Genomic DNA, 18,580 nt, shown 5'->3' with positions numbered 1-18,580 from the left:
ATTTTACAAACAAAACACAACCTAAGTGGGTTTAAAGAATATATCGTATTCTAAACCTTTTTTCATGTTTTTTAATATGTGAGTCACATGTCATTTTCAAAAGAGAAAAATAACGATATTTTTGTCAAAATAGGAGTCCAATATTGTTGGCCAAGTAAGAAAAAAGAGAAAAATATCCCTACTTTGGTACTAGTTGATAGTTTACTCTTGATAATAAAATAATTTTGATAATAACTATATGAAAATCAATCTCTAAATCTTTATGAGTAAATATTTTTGGATAATAAAATATATTAAATGCACATACCATATAAAACAAACATTATTTAACACAAAAATACCTCTTCGATCCATAAGTGATGATGAAAAAACTTGATTGAAATGGCAAGTACAAATGCAATGCACCAAACTAGATCTTCCTCTTCTTCTCTTCTATTGTGCCTTAACATTTTTTTAATGAAAAAAAAATGGTGTAATAGATTGATTAGAGAAAAGAATAAGCCTAATCATATATATATATAAAGCCAATAGAGTTTTACCCATCACAAAACTCTATTGGGCTTATACTTATTCCACAAATCATATATATACAAATAGATTTAAGTTTATTAAGGTACACGAAATCCAATGTCCAATTATGATCACATATAACCCATTTGGGCCTCCAGACATTATTAAGTTATAGTCTAACTGATTTTTTTCTCAAAATAAGATCCAATTAATATTACACATTGTGAAAAATTCTAACATGGTAAAAATGAAAGAGTCTCTTAAATTATACCTTGGTAAAGAACTACTTGATCGCTCTATTCTACAACTCTTTTGCTCGATACTAAAGTGTGCATTCCCGATGCCTTAGTCTATCCATTTTGTTAAGAGATGAGAGGGGTCATATTCATGTATGTTACATTTTTACAAAAATCCTATTCTCATAACCCAATTATGTAACCTTATTATTGTTGTAAAAAAGATGGCTCACTCTTTACTTAGTAATATTTGTTAAAATAAGTAAGATACAATTATATTAAGATAAAATTGGAATGCTTTCTAAAATAAAATATAGAATGATCAAGATAAGTCTAAAAAATATTTTAAAATTCTTATTAAACTGTTTGTTAAATTTTTTAAAATACACTAAAAGACGTATGTGTTTTCTTTTTTTTTTTTAATTTGTAAGCATCAAGATAAATTTATCTGGATAGAAGATAGATAAATTTATCTAAAAAAATCCAGATAAGAAATCACGTGACTTTTTTTTCAAGGGTCATCAGATAAATTTAACAAATAGAATGAAAAATATTTATATCTAAAATACTTTTCCTATTTCACTTTTTTGATTTATATCTTGATTAACAAACACAACCTAAGTAAAAAAAAAAAAATAGCAGTAGCCATTAGAAACTAATTACAGTTACACATACATGGCTAGTGAAAGTAGAGATGGAAAATGGGCGAGCCGGGTAATGAAAATTGGGGCCTGATACGGTCCTGTGGCCCTTAATAAATGGGCCAAGGCAGGCTAGGCCGGGCCATCCCCTATCGGGCGGACCCGTGGGCCTGGCTGTCTGGGCCGACACGTGGCCCTTAATAAATTATGTTTTAATTTTTAAACATAATTTTTTTAATTTTTTTCTCAAAGACAGCAAATATTTTTTAAAATATGTTTATAAATAATTAGTTTAAAATATGTTTATGTTTGTAATTACTAATTACAAACATAATTTTTTAAATATTTTTTTTTAGTTTTTGGTAGGCTAGGCCGGGCTATTTTAGCTGGCCGAGCCGGGCCGCGAACCACAGATCACTAGCCCGACACAGCCCGCATTCTTCTAGTTGGGCTGGGCTAGGTCGAGTTGCGAGGTGGGCCAGCTAGCCCGGCCCATTTTCCATCTCTAAGTGAAAGGCTAAATAGAGTACTGATTCCATAATAGTTTACACAAAAGGTGCCAATTCGTTAGGAGTGTTCAAAAAACTCGTTGGATCGCGGTTTCCGGCCGAACCGAACCGGCCAGTTTTTTGAATTGGTGGTTCGGTTCGGTTTGAAAAACTGCCAAACCACGCGGTTCACGGTTTGGTTCAAAACCGAATTGCCCGCATATATATAATATATAATTAAAAAAAATAAAAATATAAAATATAAAAGGGGCGCCATCGGCTATTCCTCCCTTTTCCCCCAAACCCTAACTCGTACCTACCCACCCGCCGCCATAGTCTTTCTCTCCCCTTGGACCCTCGGATCGTCAATCGGTGCCAACCTACCAGCGGCCCCCCCACATCGCAGACTCTGGTCGTAGCAGACGGCGGACGCACCTCTTGACACCACCATCGTTGCCTCGCAACAGCTATCCTATCGCCTTCTTCCCCCAGCGTTTTCGATCGCCGATTCATCGATTGCTGGTATAGGCATCTCTTGACACCGCCATGGCGTTGCCTCACAGCAGAGCCCGTCGCCTTCTTCCCCCAGCGCTTCCGATCGATTCGCCAGTTGCTAGTATACCTTCACGACTCTCTCTCTCACAACTGTTTCTGATTGTTTTATGTTAGGTTTTCCCCTTCACTAAAGACTGAACATCTAACATGCCCCTGCCCCTTCCACTTGCGCCCATTACATAGACTTTGATTTTTGCAAATAAATCATCCTCTTCGATTACTGGCAGTATGCTTGTTTTTGTTGCTATCATGGCGTGCTTGAGCTCACCACATATGGATTTTAGGTCTATTTTGCATTTCCTTAGTGTAAACAGTGAGTTCGTAGCAGAAAAATACAAATTTAGAATCGGTTCAGGTCGAACCGAATCGGCCCGGACCGGACCAAATGCAAAAATTGTCAAATTGCGAAAATCGAACCAAATTGAACTGCATTTTGCCGTTCAATTTTTCGCACCAAATGAAACCATTCGGTTTGATTTGGTAGAAAATTGAGCTTGCAGTTCGACACTTTAAACTGACTAAAAATCGACCAAATCGAACTGCAAACACCCCTACAATTCACCAGCAAGTAACCTATCAAAACTGAAGTTCACAGGCATGGAAGTTTTGCCTAACAAAAAGAATTACATAATGAATCCTTGTTAAAAGTAAAACCCACTTTCTTTCAATGACCATTGAACATCAAATAGACAGGTAAAATGCTCCTAAAACAGCATAAAATTGTGGGAAGAATCTCGCATTGAATATTAGGTTACAAACCTAATTTTGAAATAATTCACATTATTAAATGAGAGAAGGAAAAGAAATATTATTATATAGGTAGTTATATTTTTAAGAGATATAAGGCTTCCTATCCTAAATAGACATAACTATTCTAAAAAAAATTATGACTATTTATAAAAATATGTGACTTTTAAATTTAATTATATGTCAAGAGACATGTTTATTAGTTTAAAGTGAAGAAACGTAGGTTTTCGTTTAACTTTCAAGGTAAAAAAACCTTGTTTAAAAATTAAGAAACGTGCGTATTCATGTATGTTTTTAAAAGGACATAATCCATTCATAATTATATGTGTAATTATATTTAAAACAAAAAAAGTACAATTTTAAGACAGAGAGGCATGTCTTTTCACCCATTATATATGGGTGAACTCATATTAATGGATTTAAATTGATTGTTCTCTCTATCTCCTTATCTCAAAATATACCAAGTCAAGTTACCCTAAAAGAACAATCTTCACAAGTTGTTAGTTGTAGATTTCTGGGACTTTGATAACTCTAAAGGTGAATCATCATTTTAACCCTACAACAATTCTAGTGGGAGCAAATAACACCTTAAAAGATAGTGATTCATTGTAGACAAAATCACGTTATACAGAATTCCCCATAATTTTTCCCAACACATTAACACTTATCAAGCTTAATTTTAAGGAAATGAAGTTGGTTTCTTGGGAGAATACCATCACTCATGCTTATTACCTTAGTTTCATGTCGGAATATTATTATGCTTATAGCGCTAATTTGAAACCGCATGCATTCTTTGGTTTCGTGTCCTAAGATGGAAGTATTTTTGGAGGATACCATGCAATGCAGCACGACATCACTCAGAACTAAACACAATCAGTAAATGTTCTCGAAAGCAAGAGGTTTTAGTACTTGTAACAACTTCAACTAGAGTTTCTCCAACAGTTACCTGAGCAAAATGAAATTACATCTATTTACAATTTTAGTTCACCCTTATATTTCACAAAAGACAATCCATAGAAGCTTTTGATTTGTTGCCATTATTTCTTTTGCAGTAACATACCAGCGAAAAGAGGGAAAGTATGCAACATTACAGGCGGCTGCGCTGGTTCAATGCAGCTGGTTTGAAACTGCCAATTCCAGTGACTTCCCTGCCTGTGACCAAGGTGTTGATATCGTAAGTGCCTTCATATGTATGTATGGGCTCCAAGTCACAGAAAGCCTGAAAAAACACCCGAAATGAGCTGTCAATGCTGATGTTAGAAGTGATTTGGGTAAAGGTGGCCTAAACAGAAGAATTGAGGACCAGCTCAGAATATGAACTTCTATTATCTGTACTTGCAGGTCAAAAGTAGACAAGAAACAGAATCCGGACAGTTTAGCTTCAAAATGAGATTTGTCATGCAACATATTGATCTGAAGCATGGAAATCACTGCAACGGTAGATGAAGATGACTTCTCAATCATTGGAGAATTGCCACCGGTTCCAGTTCCAAGTAGTGGAAGTATTGTCAAAAAGAAAAAAGGAAAAAACCTAGACTAAAGACTGGGGATATAGGAACAGATTAGTCTGTCAATTTTCTTTCTGATCTACAAATTGTACATAGTATGTTACCAAGTAAATTACCACAAATTAAGGTATTCTGAAACCCAGAACACAAATTAGACTAGTATTTCAGTCTCAGATTTAATCACGTGCAAGGATTCAGATAGTTAAAACGTTCTGAGGCAAGCATGCATTGACCGGGCTAGCCTGTTGCATATTGCATAATGTATTGGCCGTGCAATAAAATCTAAGTTAACAAACAATACTTGCTAGGGCAGCCATCCGTTATTTTTAACTTCTTGTCCAGGACATTCTTCCAGTACAATTTTTACAAAAATAACGGCAATGGCAGCAACAATCCCAAGCCTTAATCCCACCAAGTGGGCTTGGTTAGATGAATTCTAAGCTTTCAACAATTTGACATGATTCCAGGCCTAAAAAATTAAATTATGAACTAAACCTTAATAATATAATATAATGATATTATATTATTATAAAATATTATATTTATATATTATAATATCAAATTATATTGTATTATAAAAATATAATATAATATTTTATTAACTAAAAGTCAAGTAGATAATTTAAGAAAAAAATTTATATAATCCCCCCAACCTTACCTCTGACTCATTTTTAAGGCTCAACTCCAAACGGGCCCTGATGGTAGATGGGAGTTCTAAAACCAAGTTTGTACCTTGTGGTGTGAATTCAGACAAAAATCCAATCCTTTTCAGATTAACTTAGATGGGGAGTTCTAAAATCAAGATATGATGCAAACCTTTGCAACTAAAAAGTCCGTTAAGATTCCATTTCCACCAAGCAACTCCCTCCCAAGAGATACAGTCTCCCTTGCTTTCAAAGTGATCCATGCCTGAAACATGTAGAAATATTTTATCAATGCAACATGATCATAATCCATATTGCCTAAAGAAAATGATAAAATAAAAAATCCTACCTTTCCTAAGCTAACATGACCTAGAGTCATTTTCTCCTTTTCATACAACTTACAAAGACGCCAACCAACAAGGATCATTGCCTGAATATTGCCCAACATTTGAACTAATTTCTGTTGGGGAATCTGGAAAGCAGCCAACGGTGCTCCAAACTGTCTCCTCTCTTTCAAATACCTGCCAGTTAAAATAAAAAATCATAACCTATCAAACTGACACTGGAAAAAAAAAGAGGGTTGATGAATAAACAGAGTAGATACGGCAGAAAATAACATCCCATAATCCTACTTCCACCTAGATACCAAACAATTTCTTGCTTCTAATTTCTAGTTTCAAATTTTTCCTTCTAGAAAATCACGAAGGGAATTCCTTCGAATTGTTTCTTTTCTTCTCTTATTTCCTCTTTCTTTTTCTTCTGGCTGGCTAAGTGTCATCTTCAAGCTCAAGTCAACTATGAACACATGATGTCCATTGTAAAAATCATCTTCTATTATATCTTAGGCCAAAGTATTAGTAAAGGATGAGGGTTTTGCTTTCTGATGGAATGCACAAAAACAAGGAGAAGGTTTGGTTTGGTGGAGACTGAGGATTAAGGTGGAGATGAAGGAATTTTTAGGAACTGAAGTCATAAAATACCAAAATGCATCTTAAAACTTGATTGGCCAAATTGTGATATGCAAGGATAAGATACTAATTGGCCTGATCCATGGTATGAAACAGAGACTGGAAAAGGAGGTATATTATTTGTCCAAGAAGCACCAGCAGGTGTTGAGGTGTCAAGCTGCTCTACATGAAAAGAGGGTGTCAGATAGCAATTTCACTCACAAGATTAGACAGTTGCCTTATCCACATATTTGTAGATTGAGTTTGAGGAGGGGGTCAAGAAGACTTTCCAACTGCGATAATCTGGCTCCTTCAGGTAATAGTTGATAGGAGGTTAAGTGGTAGCCCTCTACCCTATGATCTTCTTCCAGAAAGGAAGGATGATAAAAACAGCAGTCAAAAGGTTCAATCTAGTGAAATCCCATAAATGATCCATACCTGTGACACATATCATATACACCCATGGAAATGCCAATAGGTTGCCAAGCAACAATGAGACGTGAAGCAGCAAGGACCTGTAAACAGGCAGCAGAAAGTAAACATGCAAGCCAGTAAAAATCATGAAGCAATATAAATTGAATTGATACAATTGACAGAGAGTAAAAGATAGCCTCCCCCCAAACAACAAAAAAAGGAAAGCCCTCACCTAATCTGCAGAGGAAATAGAATTCACAACTAAAAAAGATCATTAACAGCTAGAAAACACAGAAGTAGAATTGGCATAAAGAGGCCAGGAACTAAACAATTTCTGATGTTCAGCCTAAACTCCCTCATGTCCCAACAAAACGCTACAACACCAAGCCTTAATCCCCTTAATCCCACTAGGTGGGGTTAGCTATGTGTTTTCTAACTTGCTAATCACCTCTAGCTCATGACAATATCTTCTACCAAGACCATTATATTCCATGTCATCCATAAGACCCTTTCACCAAGTTCTCTTTGGTCTTCCTCAACTATTTTGCCTACATGCTTCTTCATTTCATCCACTCACTTCACAGGTGCATCTACCGATCTTCTTCTCACTTGTTCAAACTATCACTTGAACTTTATTGTGAATAATTCCATTTATAATTCTGTTTTTTCTTGTAGCTGCACATCCATTTTAACATCTTCATCTTAGTTACAAAACAACAATCATAAGCCTTAATCCCAGTAGGTAGGATACATCCTCTTCTTAGTTATGGTTATATCTCGGACAATTTTGTGCCATACAACAACCTTAGTCTTAGTCATCTAATAAAAACTTCCCTTTTAGTTTTAAAAAGATTTTACAATCTCATAAAATGTTGAAAGCATTTCTCTACTTCAACCATTTTTCCTTGATTTCATGTGTAACATCCTCAATAATCCCTCCTTTTTCTTAATAATTTATATGAGATATCTAAACAATCTTTTCGTCAATTAACTTGACTTTCAAGTCTCACCACAACATTCTCCCCATTTCTACAAAACAACGTATCAAGCCTTAATTTCATTATAGGACAACATTATCCCATTTCTATTTTCACTATATTTACATTCCATGTATTTAGTTTTAAATTTCTCAATTTGAAGCCTTTGAATTCTAAGGTGTCCTAGAATTCAAGTTTAATATTTATGCTTTCTTTTGTTGCATCCAAAGAATATTTGCAAATAACATATGCTAGGACATTTCTTTTATATGTACTTACCTGTAAAAGTATAGACATGGAGAAGAGGTCGCCATGCTAGTGTCTTCAGCGTGTCGAACGTGATGACACGCTAGTGATATGTGTCAGGCACGCCACATTACTACTTTCATCATTCTCAAAGGGACACTAGGGGTGGGGGGGAGGACACGCATGTCCCCTTAAGGACACAATGAAGATGAATGGATACCTAGCTATTCGACTTGTCTGACTCCAATTTATTATTGTCGCACAACTTTTAGATTGGTTTCTTCATCTAATTCTTCGATCTTTTTATTGAAGCTTCCCTTAAGCTGTATTTAACATCATTCATCAATTGTTGGAACTGGAAGTTTGGAACGTGAATGAGAAAGGAAAGCCCGTGCTTTGTTTTCATCAAGTTGCTAGCAAATTGGCGTGGTGTGAACCATGAAGTTGAGATCTCTAGCGAATTGTGGCAATATCAATGACAGCGACTGGAGACTGCCAGACTAGGTGCATTTGCCAATTGCTACTTGTGCTTTGCTTTATCTGAATGTATATGTTTTGCTTTATATTATCCATTTAAGCATATATGTAATATTATTTTACATTACATAATACATATAAAATAATATATGTAAAATGTAATATAAAATAATATATGCTTTATTATATTTCAAGAACATTTTTTGTTATATTATTCTATACATATTAGTTAGTTAATATATATTTTGTATTTTATTTTTATTAGATTGCTTAGTCTCAAAGACAGACTCTCTTTCTAATGTTGATGCTACTACTATTCATTTGGAGGAAAACTTGGAAAAGCCTTTGTGGAGATATGTTACAAAAATTAATGCTTCTCAAAAGGGAAGGGGTAAGGTTCAATGGCAATGTAACTTTTGCAATGAGAAGTCCTAGATCATATACAAGGATTAGAGCTCACTTGCCAAAAATATCAAGAGAAGGTGTTCCAGCTTGTAGAATATTCTGGGAAATGATTTCAATGAGGTACAAAACTTAGCCAATGAAGCTAAAAAAATAGCAAAGAAGAATGAGCCGAAAAAAATTCCTTTGCCCATTAAGGAAAGGTTTGTGAGGGGTAAGATTTTGGATGAACTTTGGTGGGATGGTGTTGATTATATACTTAAGTTCACAACGCCTATATATGACATGCTTAGAGCTTGTGACACAGATAGACCTTGTCTCAATTTACTTTATGAGATGTGGGATTCTACGATTGAAAATGTGAAGGCAACAATATATAGGCACGAGGGGAAAAGCCTAACCGAATTATCTATCTTTTATGAGGTGGTGTATGACATACTTATTGATTGTTGGACAAAAATAGTACACCACTGTTGTTTAGCTTATTCTTTAAATCCAAGGTAATTCTTTCTATCTTTTTTTTTGTTTAAATTTATATTGAGTTTTTGTTTTTGTCATTTATATACAAACTGATTTTTATCTTTTTTTCTTTTTACTCTATGTTTTACTAAAGGTTTTACAATGAAAAGTGGCTCTAAGAAGATCCAAATCTAATTGCTCTAGATAAGGATTTCAAAGTGTTGGAAGTAATTACGGAAAGGATAATATGAGCTAAATATAGGATGGTTGACTAGAATGACACCCAATTATGATAACCAAATCCTAGGCAATAGTAATATGAGCTAAATTCTATAATTTCCTTTTGTATTGTTTCCTTTTTTATGTTTCCTATTTTGTACCTTCCATTCTATATAAATAAAGAGAACGAGCTGTAGGGTAACTTCAACCTCTACCATTCGATTCTAGCCTAAGTCCTGAAGTTCTAACATGCTATCAGAGCCAGGTTAGGCTAGAACTAGTAGAGTCATTCTCTAGTCAGAATGTCACAAGAAGAAGACAGATCCTCTGGTGTAACAGGCAATGTACAAACTAGTGAAGGAGCCACAACTATGCTAGCACATAATCCCTCTTTTTTTTATAAGCCTTGTGAAGTTGGATAGAAGCAACTACCTAGCATGGTCTTGTTCATGCAAGTTGTTCATCAAGGCATAGGGACTAGAGGATTATATTGTTAGTGTTAGTGCCTTTAATGTTGGATTTAGATGACATCTAACAGTTGTATTTTGGGACTAATGATGTAAATCTTACAAATATAATAAAAAATATTTTTATATTTTAAGATCATATCTTCATTCATACCTCTCTAATCCATATATATGAATGAACCCTTAGATTTCCTGATGAAAGTCTTATTCTTTAGTGTTAAGAATATGTGACAAGACTTTTCGGATTAAGGATCTCTTAAAGTGATTCTCAGTTCTTAGATTTCTCAGAAGAGGGTTATGATCAATCAATTATGGACTGACACATAGGTTACTACCTTTGATTGGTATGGGATACTAATGATAAAGGATGGTGAGTCACATGCTATAATTCATGAGATGGATAGTTGAACATCTACTGAATGTGACGCAAGTGATAGATCACATGGCTAAGAGGATCTATGATCTGTCATTGGCTTCGATTATGTTACTTGTCCTTAGACCGGAGGTAATATAGTTGTCTTGTATATTGGTGCCTGAGATTTGCCTTTGATAAGAACCACTCGGTTTCCGCAGTGGGAGATGCACTATGTGGTCTATGTAGTAACATATGGAGGTAGGTGATTGCTAATGGGATTTATTGACTTCTGGCGTGAAATGAACATCCTATGCGATCAATGGTGGTTGTGATTGTATAATTCTCTGGCCAAGGTGCACTTGATTGGAAAGGTGTTTCCAATGTCAAAAGGAGTTCTGATGTGTCATCTCGATCACACCACGCTTGATCTTGGCATATCTATCGAGTTAGTGAATTTGATCAGTCCATGACTTTCTCTCAATCGAAATGTTAGTCGATTGAGGGATTATAAATACACAGGAATCGAAAGCCCAAATAGGTTCTCTTGAAGTATGACTTCATTACTGGTAGGATTGCCTTGACATAATGCTAGTTGTTAATCAGGGTTTTTCGGGGTACATCGGGGAGATAGAGAGATCCTTGTTGTAGACCAAAGTGTGAGACATATTTCGATTGCTACTTAGTGGTGAACCTAAAAGGTCACACGCACATTTGAGTGTAGTGGTTGACTAAGTGATGAAATGCTGTAATTATTATTGATCACCATTAAGAGTTAATGATGACACCTTTAAGAGTTAACGGATCAGGTTCAAATTAATTGGAGCAATTGTCAAGAGTTGACAGGCATGCCGTTAAGAGTTAACAAGGGCCTTGGTTTCATTATAAGATAATAAAAGGGCTATTAAGTGTTAATGGTGGGCTTAGATGCAATTTACGAAAACTTGGAACAAGGGAACATAACCGATCAACCGACCTTAGAGGCGGTTGACCGGATCGTGGCCAAATCAGTCGACAGGTTGAGAATCGATCGATTGGATCTTGCTGACAGGTGAAAACTGATTGACTGGATCCCCGAAACTGATCGACCGTTTTCTAGTAACGAGGTTGCGATTTAGCACGATTTCTTTATCGTTTTTGTAATGGTTTGGGACATGTGGTTGAGGACGATCGGAAAGGACGACATGCATCCATCTTGTCTCCCCTTGTCCCCTCCCTCTCTCGCCTTGTTATTTGTCCAATCTTGAGCAATTAGGGTTTATACATGTTCATATATAAGGCAATTTTGAAAGAAGAAAGAAAGAGCTTTTGTTTTTAGGGCTATTACAATTGTTACAACACTTTCTCAACCACAACTCTCTTCTTCCTTCCAGAGCCTTATTGAAACCCTTCTTCCCATTGCTCCCCACTTCTCCTTCTTCGTCATTGTTATAGTAGCAATTCCAATCCAATAGTGACACTGTGGATTTGGAACCACTAGATTTGAACCCATTTCAACCTGAATAACCTACAAGAGGCTTGGCTAGCACATAGGCTCTCTTGTAAGTCTCAACCTCTATTCAATGCGTGGACCAACTAGGGCCCTCGTATTTTTGGGGGGATGGATCGGTCATCCAATTTGTTGATCGGAGCAGTAGGTGACTGCTTGATGGAGCCGTTTGGGAGCTGTCAATGAGCAATAGTTGCTGCCACGGGTGGAAACTCAGACCTTACATCGAACTTGGAACTGCCAATGAGGTATATGTTTCTAATGCCCTATGGATGGTTTTAGTTTTGTATTGCATATGGTCGTTGATACCGAGTCTTGCAAGGTGATCTTGATTTAATTTCCGCTACATATTGTATGTGTTTTCGAAAAAGTTCTTGAAAACCGGTAAAACCCTTGCATGATACACCAAAAGTTGACATAATCCTTCATATATCACCAGAGTAAAAGGGAAGAAACCTACTTTTGGAGATCTAAGTGCTCAACAATGGGAGATTGAGAACTCCCTTGTGATATCTTTCCTGATAAATTCAATACAGCCAAGTATTGCAAAAGGATACTTACTCCTCGATACTACATGCAAGATCCAAAGTGTAGCTTCTCAAACTTACAAGTAAGGAATGATGCTTAGATCCATGAGATTGATAAGAAAATCCACAAGACAAAACAAGGAGAATTGACTGTGGCTCAATACTATGCAGAGTTTAGCAATTTGTGGCAAGAACTAGATTACTATCAAGACTTCCAAGTAGAATGTCATGCAGATGCTATTAAGATCCAAAAGATGATAGACAAAGAGAGGGTTTTTGATTTCCTTGCTGGACTCAATGTTGAGTTTGATCAAGTTAGAATATTAAGCAATTAAGCTAGAATGAAATGGCAGGCGAGACTACTTACCTCACGGCTCCTCCTCTTATTTATATGAACTAGAAGATACAAAATAGGAATCCTAAAATGGAAACTATGTACATGGAAATTACATATATTACAGCATATATACAGAACATTAAAACTGTCTATCAAAAAGCTGCCTTCCCTAATTCTTGCCCAATAAATCTGCTGCCATAATTTCTTGTCATTTTTTCAACCTTCCCATAATTAGTTTCAGCTATACTCCCATGATTCTCCAACACTCCCCCTCAAGATGGCGTGTGAATATCCTTCATGCCCATCTTATAGATAATAGAATGGAAGTCTTTACTGCTGAAGCCCTTAGTAAAAAATCAGCCAGCTAATGCTTTAACTGTACAGACGGAATAAAAAGCTAGCCACTATATAATTTCCCCTTTATGAAGTACTTTTCAATCTCAATGTGTTTGGTTCTATCATGTTAAATCGGGTTGTTTGCAATACTTATAGCTTCCTTACTATCATTGTACAGTAAGAGCAATCCTTCTTTAGTGAAGTCCAGTTCTTCCATCACTTTCCTTATCCATAAGAGTTCACACACTTAGAGCAATTACCCTGTATTCGGCTTCAGCACTAGACCTAGCCACAATAGTTTGTTTTTTACAACACCATGTAACTAGATTTCCTCCAATGAAGGTGTAGTAACCCAAGGCTGACCTGTGGTCATCCAATGATCCTGCCCAATCTCTGCATTAGTGAATCCTTTGACATTTGCATGACCTTGGTTAGAAAACAACAGACCTATATCAGGAGCTGATTTTAAGTATCTTAGGATCCTTTTTACAGCTTCAAGGTGAGTAGACTTTGGATTTTGCAAGAACTGGCTTACAACCCCCACAACATAGGCAATATCTGGTCTACTATAAGAAAGATAGGTTAGCTTACCCACTAGCCTTTGATATATGTCCCTATCAACACCTTCTCTTCCATCACTCTTAAGCCGATGGTTGACTTCAATAGGTGAGTCTGCAGATTTGCACCCTAACATGCTAGTTTCTTCTAGCAGATTTAGGACAAATTTCCTTTGAGAAATGAAAATACCCATATTTGATTGGGCAACCTCTATTCCTAGGAAATACCTTAGCTTACCCAGGTCTTTGATCTCAAATTCTTCTCCTAAATATTCCTTCAGATTCAGTATTTCTTCAGGCTCATCTCCTGTCGCAACAATGCCATCGACATGGACAATAAGGATTGTTACCTTGTCCCTTCCTTTCTTAAAGAACATAGTACGATCAATATTACTTTGATGATATCCAATTTTAATTACTGCTTTGTTAAATTGATCAAACAAGGCCTTGAGGCTCTAGAGTCTATAATCCAGGGACATTGTTCTAATGAGGTAGAAATGTTAAGTGTTGTAATAGGACTAGAAATTGTAACAGTTTTACCTGTTTGGGCATAATGAGAGGAAGGTACTGTAGGGAAGAGTGATGATGATGGGGCAGGTGATTCCATCTTAACCTTGGTCATCAACTGCTACAAAAATGCCAACTCTTCTTGTGAAAGATTGGCAGTCCCAACTTCAGCACGTGATTCAGTTTCTGCCTGTGCAGTCTTTAACGAGTGTGCTTGAGGACGACCTTCATTTTTCTTCCCTCTTCCTCTGTTAGGTCTACCATGGAGAGACCAACATGTCTCTTTGGTATGCCTTAGTTTTCCACAAAAGTCACACTGAAGTAGGTCTTTATTGGTGGTCCTTTGACTGGAAGTATTTCTGACAGTTGAGGATTTTCCTGCCATGGCTGACCTATTATTTGTAGTGGGTAGGAGCATGACATTTTTTCTGCTTTCCTCTTGTTGAACATAGGAATAAGCTTGTTTTAGAGTTGGGAATGAATCTACTACCTAGAATTTAGATTCTTTACTGATCGAACTCTACATTGAGTCCAGCAAGGAAATCGAAAAACTCTCTCCTTGTCTATCATCTTCTGGACTTTAGAGGCATCTGAAGGATATTCAGGCTGAAAATTCTGATAGTGGTCCAGTTCTCCCCAGAAGCTGCTCAGTTCTGCATAATATTGAACCACAGTCCACTCTCCTTGTGAGTAGGTCTAAGATGCTGCATTTCCTGATTTCATCGATCTATGCATCTTTCCCTATTTGTGAGTAGGTCTAAGATGCTGCATTCCAGATCTTCCATGCAAAATCTAGTAGTAAGTACCCTTTTGCAATGCTTGGCTGCATTGAATTTATCAAAACCAAGACATGACAAAGGAATTCTCTATCTCCCATTTTCGAGCACTGATATCATCAGAAGTAGGCTTCTTATCTTTCACTCCAGTGATATAATCTTCAAATCCCTGTGCTTTGATGAACAGCTTGTAGGAGCAAGACTATGCCAGGTAGTTGTTTATCCAGCTTCATTGGGCCTATCAAAAGAGACGGATTATCAGCAGGCATTGCAACTTTGACTCCTTCACAGAATTCTGAGTTGCCTGTTACACCAGAGGACCGAACCTCTTCTTGAGACATTCTGCTCAGATCATGCCTCCCTAGTTCTATCCTAATCATGGCTCTGATACCATGTTAGAATATTAGACAATTAGGCTAGAATGAAATGGTAGGAGAGACTACTTACCTCACGACTCCTCTTATTTATATAAACTAGAAGATACAGAATAGGAATCCTAAAATGGAAACTATGTACATGAAAATTACATATTTTATGGCATATGTACAAAACATAAAAATTGTCTATCAAAATGCTGTCTTCCCTAATTCTTACCCAGTAAATATGCTGCCATAATTTCCTGTCATTTTTTCAACCTTCCCATAATTAGTTCTAGCTGTACTCCTGTGATTCTCCAACAGATCAACAGTCCAAGTCCTTGGTCGAGATCCATTCCCAACTGTAAAACAGACACTCATATGTCCAACAAGAAGAGAGTAGGAGGAATGTCATGCTCCAACCCACAACAAACAATAGGTTAGCCATGGCAGTTAAGTCCTCATTTGACAGAGGAACTTCAAGCCAAGAGACCACCAACAAAGACTTACCTCGTTGTGAATGTTGTGGAAAGCCAAGACATACCAAAGAGACATATTGGTCTCTTCATGGTCGACCCAACAAAGGACAATGGAAGAAAAGTGAAAGGCGGCCTCAAGCACACGTCAGAGACTGCTTCAGTGAAAAATAAATCAAGGACTAAAATAGGTGCTACCAATCTATCAAAGGAAGAGTTGATGTTTTTACAATAGTTGATGGAAAAGGTTAGGTTGAAACCATCTGCTTCATCATCCTCTTCCTCAATACCTTCCTCTCATTATGCTCAAAAATGTAAACCTGTTACAGTCCCTAATTCTATTATAGATTCTATTATAGCTCTTAATGTTTCTACTTCATTAGATCCATGTCCTTGGGTTATAGATTCTGGAGCCTCAGCCCATATGACAAGTTATTCCCAACTATACCTAAACTATTCTCCTTGTTCTAGCAGAGATAAAGTGAGAATTGCAGATGGAACCCTATCCTCAATTTCTGGAAAGGCCTCAATAAACTGCACTTTATCACTAAAACTCTCTTCTGCACTTCATGCTCCAAACTTTTCAAATAACCTATTTTTTTTTTGTTCTCTCCCAAATGATCTAAACTGCAAGGTCACTTTTTTCCCAACTCATTTTTATTTCAGGAGTTGAGCACAGGGAAAACAATTGGCTATGGTAGAATGCGTGACATTGTATTTGTCGGAGAACTATTTTTCCAGTCCCAAACCTGACAGCCAAGCCCTACAAGCTCCTCCATGACCACAGCACAGAAGCAATTGGTTCAGTGGCACTGTAGATTAGCACATCCATCCTTTTTGGTGTTAGAAAAACAGTTTCTAGGTTTAGCAAAACATTGTAGTCTCAAGACTTTAGTTTGTGATGCATGTGAATATGCTAAACATACAAAAGTTTATCCTACAAGTAGTAATAATAAGTGTTGCTCCTTTTATAATTATCCACTCAGATGTTTGGGGCCCTAGTTGAGTCGTTTCACTGTCCAACTATTGATGGTATATTACTTTCATCAACTGTTATAGTCCCACTACATGGTTATACTTAATGACTACAAAAAGTGAATTTGGTACTTGTTTCCGTACATTTCACAAAATGGTCTCCACACAATTTGATGCTAAGATCAAAGTGTTAAGATGTGACAATTGTTTGGAGTACAAAGAAAGAAGTTTTCAAGAGTATCTAAGTGATCAGGGGATTGTGCATCAGACTAGCTGTGTTGACATCCCAGCTTAAAATGGTGTTGCTGAGAGGAAGAATAAGCATCTGTTTGAGGTGGCCAGATCTCTCTTTGTTTACTATAAGGTTTCAAAATGCTACTGGGGATATCCAGTACTCACATTTGTATATCTCATTGATCGGACACCCTTAAGACCCTTGACTTCAAGATACCCTTGGAATTGTTACTGGATAATTCAACTTATACAATTCCTCCGAAGGTATTTTTCTGCACTTGTTTTGTTAGGAATCACTTTCCAACATTGAGTAAACTGGATCCTAGAGCACTTAAGTGTGTGTTTATAGGTTATTCTGCCACACAAAAGGGCTACAAATGTTATCACCTCCTACATTGCGATTCTTTGTTAGTATGGATGTTACATTTCAAGAAGATTAGAGCTATTTCTTGTCTGCCTTGTCAATGAACCACGATGATTAAACCATGATTGAGCTATTTCAAGAAGATTGGAGTCTATAACAATTCCTACAGATTGAAAGCAAGCAATCAATGACCCATGATGGAAAGAGGCCAAGATAGAAGAAATGAAGGCATTGATAAAAAATAAAACTTGGGAACTCTCTCCTCTTCCAGCTGGGAAAAAGACTGTAGGTTGTAAGTGGGACAGCAAAGTTGATGGAATGGTAAAGAGATTCAAAGCAAGGCTGGTAGCAAGGAGATTTACCCAAACATTTGGAGTAGACTATGAGGAGACATTTGCTCCGGTTGCAAAAATGAACACCATTTGGATACTATTGTCCTATGCTGCTATATTTGGCTGGGAATTACATCAGCTAGGTGTTAAGAATGCTTTCTTACATGGAGACCTGGAAGAAGAAATCTAAATGGAGGTTCCACCTGGCTCCATAAGTCCAGAAAATGAAGGGAAAGTTAGCAAACTAAAGAAGGCCTTATATGGTCTAAAACAATCTCCCAAGGCATGGTTTGATTAGTTCAACAAGGCAGTAGTTGCATTTGGGTATCAGCAGAGTAATGTTGACCATACCATGTTCATTAAGAGAGTAAAGGACAAGGTCACGATACTTATTGTTTATGTGGATGATATAGTAGTGAGAAGGAATAATTCTGAAGAAATGCTCAACTTAAAGGGATACTTAGGAGAAGAATTTGAGATCAAAGATTTGGGTAGGTTAAGATATTTTCTAGGAATAGAGGTTGCCAGATCAAATAAGGGTATCTTTATTTCTCAAAGAAAATATGTCCTAGACCTACTTGAAGAAACTGGCATGCTGGGATGTAAACCAGCAAACTCACCAATTGAAGTCAATCATTAGCTCAAGAGTGATGAGGGAGGAGGAGTTGATTGAGGCAAATACCAAAGGCTAGTTGGTAAACTAATCTATCTTTCTCACACTAAGCCAAACATTCCCTATGCTGCTGGAGTTGTTAGCCAGTTTATGCAAAATCCAAAATCTACTCATCTCGAAGCTTGTATATCAGATCTTACACTACTTAAAGTCAGCACCAGGGAAGGGTCTATTTTTCTCTAATAGTGGCCATGTAAACTTTGAAGGGTTCATTGATGCTGATTGGGCAGGATCATTAGATGACCGCAGATCAACATCAAACTACTACACCTTCGTAGGAGGAAATTTACATGGCGATGCAAAAAACAAACAATTGTGGCCCCGTCCAGTGTTGAGGTTGAATATAAGGCAA

The 18,580-nt window shown here is 36.7% G+C and overlaps 1 protein-coding gene across 1 annotated transcript in view; it reads right to left on the bottom strand.

Moving 5' to 3' along the window:
- Nucleotides 1–4,058: 4,058 nt before the first annotated feature.
- Nucleotides 4,059–18,580, bottom strand: part of LOC127788657 (acyl-coenzyme A oxidase 4, peroxisomal) — a 46,892-nt gene continuing 32,370 nt past the window's right edge. The window contains exons 10-13 of the mRNA XM_052317213.1: nucleotides 6,715–6,791; nucleotides 5,679–5,850; nucleotides 5,502–5,594; nucleotides 4,059–4,396 (exon numbers count right to left, since the gene is read on the bottom strand). Of these exons, the coding sequence (XP_052173173.1) occupies nucleotides 4,265–4,396; nucleotides 5,502–5,594; nucleotides 5,679–5,850; nucleotides 6,715–6,791 (474 nt within the window). The 3' untranslated portion in view covers nucleotides 4,059–4,264. The remainder of the gene's footprint in view (nucleotides 4,397–5,501; nucleotides 5,595–5,678; nucleotides 5,851–6,714; nucleotides 6,792–18,580) is intronic.

This window comes from Diospyros lotus, chromosome 13, assembly GCF_014633365.1.
Source record: "Diospyros lotus cultivar Yz01 chromosome 13, ASM1463336v1, whole genome shotgun sequence".
In the NCBI taxonomy this organism is placed as follows: domain Eukaryota; kingdom Viridiplantae; phylum Streptophyta; class Magnoliopsida; order Ericales; family Ebenaceae; genus Diospyros; species Diospyros lotus.
This window is presented reverse-complemented; position numbering and strand designations above follow the sequence as displayed.